Genomic DNA, 13,483 nt, shown 5'->3' with positions numbered 1-13,483 from the left:
AATACAATGTGTTAGCATCATGGAGATGTTAACCTGTCACTTACTGGGTGAGAGGTTCACTGGGTAAGAATGCATACACTGTAATCAAATGGCAGTGGTGCTGGCTAACTAATTGGTAGCTTGTACAGTTTTCTTCTATAACAAAAGCTCATGTATTGGGCATTCAATGCATCCATAAACAGTAGTGTGAAAAGGCCCTTTTAATCACCTATAAACCATCCAAATTTGGTCCCATCTTGTCCTTTTCACAGCCATACTTCTTGAATGTAATATTATTCAATAGGGGTAGGTGGGGGGTGGGGTGTCTTTATAGAGCATGGTATTGTGATACTCCCCCTCCCCCATTATATTGATTATTATGCTAGCCTAGTTTAGCACAAATTAATGGATGTGGATACGGACCAGCTAGCCTAGCGGATGGCCAAAAAAAACGAGGCCAGCTGATCTGTATCCGCTTCCATTAATTTGTGCTAGGCTAGTGTGCAGCCGGTTAGCTTTCTACTACACAGAGAGGAAATTGGTATCTATCTTCTTGTCTGACTCTGGAGAAGACGGTAGGCACATTTACCATAATGTTGGCGGTGTGTTCTTTTAACTCAATCAGCGCCAATCACGAGTTTACTCGTTATTGGCTGCCAACCGTTGAGCTTGTTTACTCGTTAACTCGTTTTTAGATCGTTTTCTTTTTTTCGATTTTAATATTCTATACACTCTCACGGACCTCTGTGTTATCATTGGAACTCATTCTGAGACCTCGAGAGTGCAATGCTGAGAGTGCCAAATGTGTGTTACATTTTATATGGTCCGGGCGGAGAATTTGGACCCGGGCAAGTGAAATGCTTCATTCGAGCAACTTGGAACGTGTCCAGCACACTTGATGACACTATATGACGTCAATCCTACAATGATTTCACAACGATCAACGTATGTAGTATTCAAAGCGTATGCCGTTCCTGACGATCAGAGCATCACAAAACGACCCCCCCCCCCTTTGATGCCTTCATGATGAAACATAATACCTATTATATACTAGGGATGCCCCGATCGATCGGCCACCGATCGTTATCGGCCGATAATCAGTATAAATATGTGATCGGTGAAATGCTTTATTTTCGCCGAGCGTCAAAACCGATCACACTCGCTCGTCTCGCTGAGTTCTGTCTCAGACACCGGGAGCTGTGCGGCGTCTGCTCCTCCCTCCAGCCCCTCCTGCACGCATGTAAACACGGGTCTAGTAGTCTAGTAGTCTAGTGGGACGGGAGCCGGGAGGACGGCGTCTCCCTTAGCTAACGTTAGCTACCGTTACAAAATGACCCAGTCAACCATTCACTTCCAGTCCAATACATGATGAGGCATTGTCTAACCGAACGGTATCTAGCCGGCCAGCCACCGATAGCTCCTGACATCAACAAACGCTCCAGCAAACTCTAGTAGAGACGTGTATGACTGATACCTCAGCTAGCTCATGTTAGCTGACGCCAGCTCACTGTTCAAAACGAAATGTCCCACTGAACTAAATAGTTCACAGAGGCGCTGTATCAACGTTATATAGCCGGCCAGCAGTAGCCACAGATAGCTCCTGATATCAATGTTTTATAACACTCATTCGATGCGTATTCGAGCTGAGGGCATGTTGTTGAATATGATCAATAGGGTCCAGCTGCACCTCCGGAGAATCCTGGCCGTAGCTGCAGGCTACTCGAGTATAGGGTCTAGCTGCAGCTCCGGAGAATCCTGACCGTAGCTGGAGGCTACTAGAGTACACACAGACAGTGGAGCTTGTTGCGTGGTGGCGATGTCTCGCAGATAATACAAGTACAAGTCTAATTATATAATATATATATTTTATTAAAAAAAAATGATATAAAATAATTTTTAATTTCTTTTTTAATCAAAAACGATCGGTATCGGATCGGTATCGGGCGATATGGCTCACGACGATCGGTGATCGGTATCGGTGGCAAAAAACGTGATCGGGGCATCCTATTATATACCTTTGATTTGGAAATAATATCGTGTCCAGGCGAGCAACGCGAACGACTTTAGCAAAATGCACATACCGCTCCATAACTCAAGCTTCCAGGAATGACTCCGGATCACTCTGAAACTATACAATATTCACCACGGGATAACACGCGAACGTATACATGAAAAAATTTACTCTATTTTTACATGTTGGATGAGAGATAGTGACTGTCAAATGAGGCATAGTATTGTCTCCATAGCTATATTTAGGGATGAGCAGGCCTGTACGCTGCGACGAGATCGTCGCAAATTGCCCCCTAATTTGGCCGGTGCGAATGAAAAATTATATCTACTCGCAAGCTTGCGAATAGTGATTTCACCCCTTCATTCGCATTTCACTACACTAACATTAGCCTACAACCAGGGCTGTACAGGCGACATAATGTTGCGGTTGTAATTTCATTAGACAGACCAGCGCGGACATTTAATAACATGCAATTTAATTGACACGAGCAATGGGCTAACGTTAGCTGGTGGTCCCGAGTGAAGCAGGGACGGCGGAGCTATAGGCTAACGTTAGCTGGTGGTCCCGAGTGAAGCAGGGACGGTGGAAAAGTGAGGAAAGGGGGTGGGTTATATTGACAAGTGACAACGCTTGACAACAGAAGTTTAAACATAACTTCATATTTATTAGTTATTCGTTTCTGTATATCATCCACTGTGATTTTCCATCTCCGTGTTAGACTCTTCCTGTTTACATTCGAGTGTGACGTCATCACCTACGGCAGCTTAGACGATCAAAACGCGAACCTAGAACAAAACCCGGGGGGGGGGGGGTGGCTGGCTCTCTTGTGCGTTCTCGCCCCCTCTCTCTCTCTCGCTCTCTCTCTACATTCAATGATTTGAAGTAGCCAAACGTTACAGACAGTATAAATACTAACTGGATAGTTGATGATAAACATTTAATTTCATTATCTGAAATATTCTAAAATCATTAAGTCTGCTATAAGCCATTATCCCTTTGTGTGTAATTATTATTTTCTCACAGTAGTATATATATATATATATATATATATATATATATATATGTGTGTGTGTGTGTGTTTGGCTAAAGTGGATAGAAAACACAGTACTGTGCAAAAAAAGGGCACCCAAGAGTTTTTATATAAATAGTCTTAGATGTAAATAATTTTTTTTATTAGTGTGTCAGTAGACTACTCTTAGTACATTTTCATTAAATAATTTTTTAAAGCATCTTCATGGTTTAATAATGCAAACATATGTTGCAGGGACTTATTATAATCATCATATTGGCGTGACTGTATGCATCAAAGGGTTAAATCAAGCATTTTTAAGTGCTTTAGGAAATGTCAAAATATTGCGATATATATTGTGTATCGTGATATGGCCAAAAAATATCGCAATATCATTTAGAGGCCATATCGCCCAGCCCTACTATAATGGTAAAATAGTTATTTAAAAATTTGCCCCTAAAAAATATTCTTTGCCCCTAAATTTCTCATTTAGGGGCAAGTGTGCCCCTAGTGAAAAAGCTTAGCGTACAGCCCTGGGGATGAGTATCGTTAGGATTGTATTGATACTACTACTCTTATCGATACTGCTTAACGGTTCGGTACTTTATCGATACTCTTATCGGTTCTTTTTGATTATTTTGCAAGAAAAAAAGACAATTAATTAAGAACAGAATCGACATTGCTTTATTATTTATAACTTTATAAATTAATATTATTTCTTCAGCAACAGCAGCAGCAATGTTCTTTTATATAAATTATAGATAAATATAATAAATAAATATAATTTCTTCAGCAACAGCAGCAACAATGTTTTAAATGTGTGAATTATAGACTTTTTTAACAACAAATGTAAGATAAAAAAAACTATATACACTGAATGATTAGTTGTTACCTAAAGCCCTTGAACTCCACTGTAGAGAAGGGGTGCAGGCCTTTGACAACAAACTGGGTCACATCCCTGTGACACTCGTTCACCCTATCCTCATCCTTCCTAGCTGCTAGGGTGAAGGGACTTTGGGCTTGGCTGGGACCGGTGGTGGTAGAGGGAGGAGGGGTGGGCTGGGACATGGTGGCTGCAGCCTCAGCCTGACGATCTATAAAAAGTTGTCATCTTTCAAATATATTTGTAGCTAAACAATTAGCTAAGCAATTATATTTTATTTATTAGCCTATTCCTAATCATTCGTTATTAGCCTAGCTAACTCCGTATCTTGGCTTACTTGCAGGCATGCGTTGCTCATGGGACGACTGGTTGCACTATGTTTTAATGACGGCACATGCACGCGCGCACTCCCGCGCATGCGCATAAATGTTCCCTTGCATACGCACACACTAAAGACAGTGCCATTGCCTCTACGAATGGAATGTAACACATTTCATTCACAAGTTTTGTGTGAATGTATCTGAGAACGTATTTGAACACACCTGACGACCGGCCGTATTGTTATGCAAAGTAGTACTTAGCGAGTTGGCCCATCAGTCGAGTGCAGCGCATTCCTGTGTGCATGCGCGTGCACATCCGTGCATGTGCGTGCGCGTAGAGCTGCCGCGGTATTGATATTTTCCTTACCGCACGAATTTGCGAAATATTTCCTACCGCCGCGGTAATTACCGCACAGTGCGCACAAAAAAAAAAAAAAGTTTGAATGCATTTTTATTTTTTTTAGTAGTCTACTCTTATAGCCTGCCTCTAGTCTAATGGCGCTTTTCCACTGCATAGTACCTACTCGACTCGACCCGCTTTAGGCACCTGGTACTTCGTTCCTTTTCCACTGCAGCCAGGTACTACTCCGTTTGTCTCCGTGTGGGAATGCAGGCGGGGCCGCTCGCTTGTGTACACTGAAAGCTCCGTGGGCATAGATGTCCGAGGGCTTGCAGCAAGCCAGAGTTTAACACAGTTTCAATCAATCAATCAATCAATCAATAACAACATTAACCAGACTCTCGTTGCGTCTATTCTGCCAAAGCTAACGTTACCTCTCATTGTGTATTCTACCAAGCAAACCCAGGTTTAACGTTACCTCTTGTGTATATCGGCTGACGGTAGTATTAACAACAACAAACTTAACACATCAGCGATCTTGTTGTGACACTAAACTCTCCGCTCGGTGGTAAATTGGGTTGATGTCGGTTTTGTTTCATCAATAAATAAGGCAGAATACACAGTGAATCCATTCTTTTTTGTTTATTGCTTGGTTCTGTCGCAAACAAATCCTGAACGAAATGCATCCTTAGCGAGGCAGTAAAGATGGCGGCGCCGGCGTTCTGTTTTTGTTCAGACTGAGGCTACAAAGTGTGACGCGTCTCTCTTCTGACCAGTCAGTGGTCTGCAATGTTTCACATGACTTTTCTGGTACCACTTCTACCAGGGTGGGGGGTCAGACCTCCAACACCATCACCCTGAGCATCGGGTCCCCCCAGGGCTGTGTTCTGAGCCCCCTGCTGTACTCACTCTACACACACGACTGTGTGGCCAAGTTCAGCTCCAACTCCATAGTGAAGTTCGCAGATGACACGGTGGTGGTGGGGCTGATCTCGGACAACGACGAGAAGGCCTACCGGGAGGAGGTGGAGGTACTGGAACGCTGGTGCCAGGACAACAGCCTGCTCCTGAACATTGGCAAAACCAAGGAACTGATCGTGGATTATAGGAGAGGACAGCAGGAGACACACACACCACTGATGATAAACGGGGCTACCGTGGACAGGGTGAGCAGCTTCAAGTACCTGGGGGTCCACATCTCAGAGGACCTGACATGGTCAACACACATAGGCACAGTAGTAAAGAAGGCGAAACAGCGTCTCTACCACCTGAGACAGTTAAGGAAGTTCAGAGTATCGGGGAAGATACTCCAGTCCTTCTACTCAGGAGCTGTAGAGAGCATCCTGACCGGAAACATCACTGCCTGGTATGGAAACAGCACGGCACAGGACAAGAAGGCCCTACAGAAAGTGGTGCGCTCAGCCGAGCGTACCACGGGTATTGCACTACCCCCCCTGCAGGTTCTATACAACAAGAGGTGCAAATCCAGAGCCTGCAGGATAATGAAAGACCCTCACCACCCCAATAACAGCCTGTTTCAGCTGCTGAGGTCAGGCAGACGCCTGCAAATCTCAGCTACTAGGACAGAGCGGTTTAGGCTCAGCTTCTTCCCCCAGGCCATCAGAGCCATGAACAATGTACATTGAGTGCTCAGAACATTGAACTGTCCACACACAAGCACACATGAACACACACACGACACGCACACTGTGCACGCTCACACACGAGCAGCCACTTAACACTTTAACATGAGCGGGCACACACTCATGTCGCACACACGCACACTTATGGCCAAAGGAAAGGTCACTTTAAATTAGAATAACAGGAACAGTGTATTGCACTACCAAAGCTAACTAGCATGTCACACATGCGCTGTAAATAACTATGTACAGATACCGAGATGTCACTCCATGTTACCTGCTATCTGTTACTGCACAATGTTGTTTCTTCTTTTGATTCTATTATATGTACCACTGTATTGCACATCGTTGCGGGCAAGACCACCCGCATTTCATTGTATACCTGTATGCCGTGACAATTAAAACTCTTGACTTGACTTGACTTGACTTACCCAATAGGGTCGCTTGGAACCGAGTAGGGTATATCTGCAGAGCCGCAAGCCAACTTTATTATTATGATAAAAAACAGCGGTGACGCGGTATTCAGCCTAACTCTGCGGTGAGCGTGATGCAACAGCGATACCGCGGTAATGCGGTTATCGCGGCAGCTCTACGTGCGCGTGCTTCTGCTCACAGACTGGTTGCACGGTGTGCAACCCCGTCCCATGAGCAACGCACCTCTGCTTACTTGCACTGCGAGCAAAGCAGTCGAAAAACGGCGCATTTCTGCAGACTAATGTTATGTTTTGACAACAGATGTTTTGACAAATTGCTTGTATTGCCACCCTTACTTGCAAATGTTTTATTACACTTGTGGCAACGTGCGTTGTCGGCAATGGTGTACCCAGACCTTTCGCAAAGTGTACCCAGACTTTAGAGCGCTTCGTTCTCTCCGCCATGACGAGCGCATGCAGAGCTCTGTCTGTGTGCTGCGCACTTCAACACAGAGCCACGGACAGTACAAAGTACCCGTATGTGCATTTGTGTGAGTGTGAGCGGCTCGCGACGAGTGTGTGTAAACGGCTTGCTGAATCGCTCCATAATTTCTCGAGTATCAATAGCAGTACCGATAACGTCGGAGCTTATCAATACTCAGTTTTTTTCTAATTTAGTACCGGTTCCCGTTTAGAACCGGGTTTCGGGGGGCATCCCTAGCTATAATATAGAATAAAGATATAGCTCTGCAAACATTGTGACGCATAGTGAAAATGCCTCTTTTAAAGTGTCGCCCATTGACTACAGGGATGGGGATAATCGCTGGCGCTGAATGAGTTAATGACGGACCATAAAGATGACCTATATGCCACCATCAAATGTGTGGACCTTATAGCAGGATCTAAAATATGTTTGTCTGTACACTTTTATTCTCTACATTTGTTTAATTAAAGAATCCTGCAAGCACTTTTGTGTTTTGCTTTTTTTGAGGAATAGGAGCCGGCAGACTGTCAAAATTGGCAATCTAACATCCCACTAATCTCTTTTCCAATATTCACAAACAATTTCTGTCTACAAACAATTCCACCAGGATACTGGAATATGCTGAGACGCCACAGTTGAAGGGCTCATTTCCAAAGACTGCAAAACCCCCTAGGCATAACAAAAAATATTGTTTGTTTCCTGTTGGTTTTCAGTTAAGGCCATGGGTAGGTAGGGAATTTATTTTATTATTCTTTATTTTATTCTTTCCCACGGCGACTATGGATAGGGATTTTCTTTATTTAATTAAAATGTTCACAACAACATGGATGCATGTACTCTGCCAGCATGTTTAATATCCATAATACTAAAGGTTTGACTAAGATTTCTATGAAACTATAAAAAAAAATTACTTTTAGTTTTTTTTAATTATTTTAAAAAGAAACTCATAGGGCTCCAGTAGCTCACCGCGTACCTCGAACGCTATTTCGGCATCGGGGACAACCGTGCGCGTCACGGATCTGGGGTAGCGAGTTCGACTCCCGGACTAGCCGTATTTTCTCAGTGTCTTTCCCCCGATCTATACCCCCATTCAACCTGTTTCTGTCGGTCATGCTTGACCAGAAAAAAGCGATAAACGCTAAAAGAACCAGCTGACTGGTCAAAGTTAATTAAAAAAAAAAAAAAAAAACTCATAAAATATATTGGGTCACACCTAAATCGGCAGGGTCGGTCGGCAACCGGAAACAAACCATTATTTTTTTAGGCCCTACTGTCAAGAGGTAGAGAGGGTAGTCCAATGGCGTGAGGACAATGACCTGGTTCTAAATGCAACCAAAACCCCATAAATAATCATAGATTTCAATTCGATTTAAAAAAAGGGGGGGGGGGGGGTAAAAAGCTATGGATAAGAAAGAACAAATAACACACAAATATAATTAGCAAACTTGCATTGACTGAGGTACAACTATGTCTGAGGTGTCTGTAATGGAGCTGCAAATGGCATGTAAACATCATGACTAGTGCAAAGCCAAAGCCAAGTGCAGAAGCGAGAGGGAGGGGAGGGTAGAGGGGAGGGATCAGGGTGGATGTAGGTGGGTGAAAGAGCATGGGGGGGAGAGTGTATGTGAGAGAGTGTGTGTAGGGGGGGGTCCAACTTGATGGGGGTGGGCCGTGGGGCAGTTGGGGGGTGAGTAGAGTTCAGAGAGTATCCAGATTTAGATGGGTAACAGCTTGGGGGAAGAAGCTGTTTCTAAGCTTGGTAGTGCAGGCTCTGAGGCTCCTGTAGCGCCTCCCAGAGGGCAGGGGGGAGAACAGGCCGTGGTTGCGGTGGGTGGGATCTTTGCTTGATTGATTGATTGATTGATTGATTGAAAACTTTATTAACAGATTGCAGAATGGGTACAGTACAGTACAGCTCAATACATACAATTGTTAAGGGGATGCAGACCAGAGAAAGACTTTCGTCTTGTTTACATCAGGGTCCCCCATTTTCAATTCATCGTAACATATATGACATACATGACATACAGATAGACAGTACTGCTACATCTATATATTTATGACATACCATATTTGTAAATACAGTACTGTTTGTGATACAAAGGTTAAGGGTTAGACATTCCCTTGGGGAGCTGTGGTTAAGGGTTAGACATTCCTAATAGTTATCAAGTTCTGCTGTCGTTAGTTCTCCAGCTGCTGGCAGCAGTCCATGCCCCTGATTCTGGAGCCTGATGGCCATTGGCATGAAGGACTGGCTGGCTTAGTGTGAGTGAGTGTGGGGGGGGGGGGTATGATTCTGTGGCTGAACATGCTCCTCATCTTGGCTAGCTCCTCATAGAGGGGGTGGGAGGGGTTCTCCAGGATAGCGATCAGCTTCCTTCTCATCCTCCTCTCTGTCACCACCTCTAGTTTGACCAGCTCAACTCCCACCACAGAGCTAGCCTTCCTCACCAGCGTGTTCAGTCTGTTGGTGTCCCTTGAGTTGATGTAGCTCCACCAACATACAACAACAAAAAAGAGGATGCTGTGGTTACCAGGGGTCGCACAAGGTCCTTGAAGTGCTTGCATTTTGATAACAAAGTCAAGGCCTGGAATTCCTTAAACAGCCCATTTTTAACAAGGTGCTTAAAAAGTCCTTGAAATTCAAGTCAACTATTCGCATTGAAAGTTTTGTTCATCCATGATAAAAAAAAATCTGAATCAAGAAATACGTTTTCTTTTATCTAAAATGTAACTAATTGTCGGAAATCGGTTTTAAGCCATACATATTGGATCAGATTATTTTTCAATAAAAAAACAGCATTTAAAAGTTAATTGGATTCCTTTTAAATGCCCTTTTTAAAATGAAAAATACTGCTTGGGAAAGTACTTGAAAGTCCTTGAATTTCATTTAGCAATGTACGTATGTGGGAACCCTGCTGGCTACTACAGACTGGTAAAACGACTGCAGCAGTCTATTGCACACATTGAAGGACCTAAGTCTCCTCAGGAAGAACCGCCTGCTCTGTCCCTTCCTGTAGAGGGGGGTGACAGTGGCTCGGGAGGTAATCCAGAGGTTCCCGGTTCGATTCCCGGGCAGCGTGTCGAAGTGTCCTTCAGCAAGACCCTAATTGCTCCTGATGAGCAGGTTGTCACCTTGCATGGTTGCCTTCGCCATCTGTGTGTGAATGAGTGAGTGAATGGGTAAAATGTGAGGAACAAATAAAAGCGCTTTATATAAATAAAAGCAGCCATTTACCATTTAGTTTCCAGTCTAATTTATTCTTCAGGTATACTAGTCTCCAAGGAACTTGTAGGTCTCCACCATCTCCACCTGATCACCTTGGATGGTGATGTTTAGTTGGGCCCAGCCGCGGACTTGGGCCTCTTCTTGCCTCTCCAGTAGTCCATCACCAGCTGCTTGGCAGGTAAAAAGGCCTGCACTGAACCATGCAGAGTTCAGGATCAGCAGAGCAATGCCTTTCAATGATCCTTGTATTAGTATCTATACAGAGAGATATCACGATATTATGCATGCAGATATTCAATCAATACATTGACGCCAAATATTGATAAAATAATAATATATATATATATATATATATATATATATTAGAGGTGGGCATAGATAATTTCTTTTAATCTAGATTAATCTATCTGCAATCCTGGATTTAATCTAGATTAAAATGGCTAAAAAAAAAGAAAAAAAACTGCCGAAGGCATTCAAAATATGTGTGTTCTACCCAAATAATGACGAGAAGTAAGTCCTTACTTTTTCTTTCCTCCTTATGTTTCTCAGGCCAGGTGGCCCATTACACCATGAGCCCATCTCCCGTTTCCAAAATGCATTACAGACTGTTTGAAAAAGCTATTTTGCTATGATAATTGGTAATGAAATATCAAAATAATGTTCAATAAGATGTACTTGTGTTTAATAAGTTGTTTTATTCAGAAGTTAACACAAATAAATAATATTACCAGTACAGTATCTAGCACACTCTCGGGAGCAAAACAGAAAGAAGCATTTCAAACTTGAACTATGTGACATGGCTTGACTCAATCAGTCCAATCTCTATTTCTCCTTCTTCCACCAGTCACTCAGGCAGACCAGCTTGTTTTATGTAGCGGTGTCTACTTATAGTGCCTATAATATTTTTCCCGTTGGGTGCCAATGCAAATCAACTGCTCCAGTGGAGTTGCTCAGTGGCCAATGGTGTCAACTGTGGTTGTACTGGGCAGCTCCCAGGTGTGAATGGAACTGTGTGAATGTGAAGCAGGGCGTTCCTGAAAAAGAGCATATGTGCTCAGCGAACCTACCCTGGGTAAATAAAGGTAAAAAAAAAAAAATGTAATTTTTATTTTTATTTTTTTTAGATTAATGCGTTAATTATATTATCGCGCGATAATAGTATCGCGTTAACGCAGCACGTTAACACCGTTAACGGCCCAGCTCTAATATATATATATATATATTTTTTTTTAATCTGGACAATCTAATTTTGCTGCAATAAAACTTATTGGAGTCAAGTATTCCGTTATTAACACCCTTGGGGAAATTCGGGTGTCATAGCAGCATGGGGAAAGGGGGTGGCAGGTATGGACAGAAGAGGTAATAATAGCACTAGTATTGAATATAATAACACATAGTAATAATAGTGATAATAGTAGTGGAATGGCAGGATTCAATCAGTCAGTAAAAATACGATGATACTAGTGATGTTAGTATACATGGTTCATAACTTAGTAGCACACTGTACCAGAGTCCATGCAGTGTTTAGTATTAAGAGTCAGACAGTCCTAACAGTTCTCATGTTCCCCAGCCGTTATCTCTCCAGCTTTTGGCAGCAGTCCATGGAGAGCTAACGGCTGGAGAACTGTCAGGACACCAGTGTGGTGATAATAATATTGTGTCGGGGCCTCTGATGATTCCCACCCCTACAAGACACTCAAAGCATCTGAAATTACCAGCTGGCAGTGGCTGATTGATTGATTGAAAATTGTATTAACAGATTGCAGAATGGGTACAAAAATAGTACTGCGTGTTAAGCATAACGGATTGATTGATTGCAAATTGTATTAACAGATTGCAGAATGGGTACAATACAGTACAGCTCAATACACACAATTGTTAAGGTGATGCAGACCAGAGAAAGACTTTTGTCTTGTTTACATCAGGGTCCCCCATTTTCAATTCATCATAACATATATGCCTTTTTTTTTTTTTTTTTTTTTTTTTTTATACAATTTTATTTATTACCTTTTTTCAACTGCAAAGTAAAACTGTCAACATGTTTTATCTAATAAAATAAAGTTCAGTCTGTTCATCTCACTTCAATCATTTTTATTGCAGAACATGGTATTTTCTCAAGCAGACAGATGTAAACACTGTAATCTGTGTTGCATGTACTTGACAAACTGAACTGTTTGTATTACAGTCATATTCCAACTTAACTGAATGCACGTGTGTGTGTATTACTGTACTATTACAGGTATTGAAATGAACAATGCAACTTCCTTATACAAAAAAAAATTATTTTTATTTTTTATGAATAATTAAATATCGATATTGCGGGAAATGAGTATTGAAACCGTTGGTATCGAAAAATCGATATTTTTGACAACACTAGTTCCATCTTCATGTCAGATGATTTTCAAAAAGGTGCATGAGTCAATGCAGAACAAAGAACAAGCAAATATACTGCTGAAAGTTCAGAACGTTGAACAATTTTCACTCCATAGATTAATCTAGATTAAAAAAAATTAACGCTTTAAGTAATTTAAATTAATCTCCCAAGTTAAAGCATTAACTTTGACAGCCCTAAAAATTATGTTTTTTGTTCAAGATCCAGTTCCGAACTGAGTCGTCATCTGTGTTGTGAGGAAATTGTTATATTGTGGTACACAATTCTGTTTCAATTCATGATAACGAGCATATTAACTGACATTTCTCACACAAAAAAAGAGATCTGAAATATTTGAGGCGATATTATTATTTGAAAAGGAAGAAGCTGAAAAGAGTTCAGCTTCCTGATGGATGATTGGCCTGATTGGCCTGATGGATTATTTCTGAATGTTGGGGACATACACAGCGGTCTGTTTACAGTACTGTAAGTAAACACATTTAACTCATTGTAACCTTTCTCCTTCTTCAGACAATCCTCGGGGAAACCAGAGACGAAGAGGACGAGATCTTACCAAGGAAGGATTATGAGGTGAGAGACCTCCATCACCCTCCCCCGACAAGACAAATGCACGAGAACACAATAATAACATAAACAAAATAAGAACTTGAGTCTAGGTGTGTTAAAGGTAGGGCTGGGCAATATTCTCAAAATATGATATGATATTTTCTTATTTCTTATGGTATAACAATATATTTCTGTATTTGGCTTTTCCAGTACACATTACATAGTGATTTGACATAT

At 42.1% G+C, this 13,483-nt stretch overlaps 1 protein-coding gene across 2 annotated transcripts in view; it reads left to right on the top strand.

Annotated features, from left to right (window-relative positions):
- The window catches only part of clcn6 (chloride channel 6), a gene marked incomplete at its 5' end in the record, with an annotated part of 90,996 nt that overhangs the window by 315 nt on the left and 77,198 nt on the right, over positions 1-13,483 (top strand). For both annotated transcript variants that reach the window (XM_084333212.1, XM_084333211.1), the window contains one exon: positions 13,211-13,270. In XM_084333212.1, coding sequence (XP_084189338.1) covers positions 13,211-13,270 — 60 coding nt within the window. The remainder of the gene's footprint in view (positions 1-13,210; positions 13,271-13,483) is intronic.

This window comes from Notolepis coatsorum (assembly GCF_963971535.1).
Source record: "Notolepis coatsorum genome assembly, chromosome: 17".
In the NCBI taxonomy this organism is placed as follows: domain Eukaryota; kingdom Metazoa; phylum Chordata; class Actinopteri; order Aulopiformes; family Paralepididae; genus Notolepis; species Notolepis coatsorum.
The sequence above is the reverse complement of the archived record's forward strand: the minus strand, read 5'-3'. Positions and strand labels throughout refer to the sequence as shown.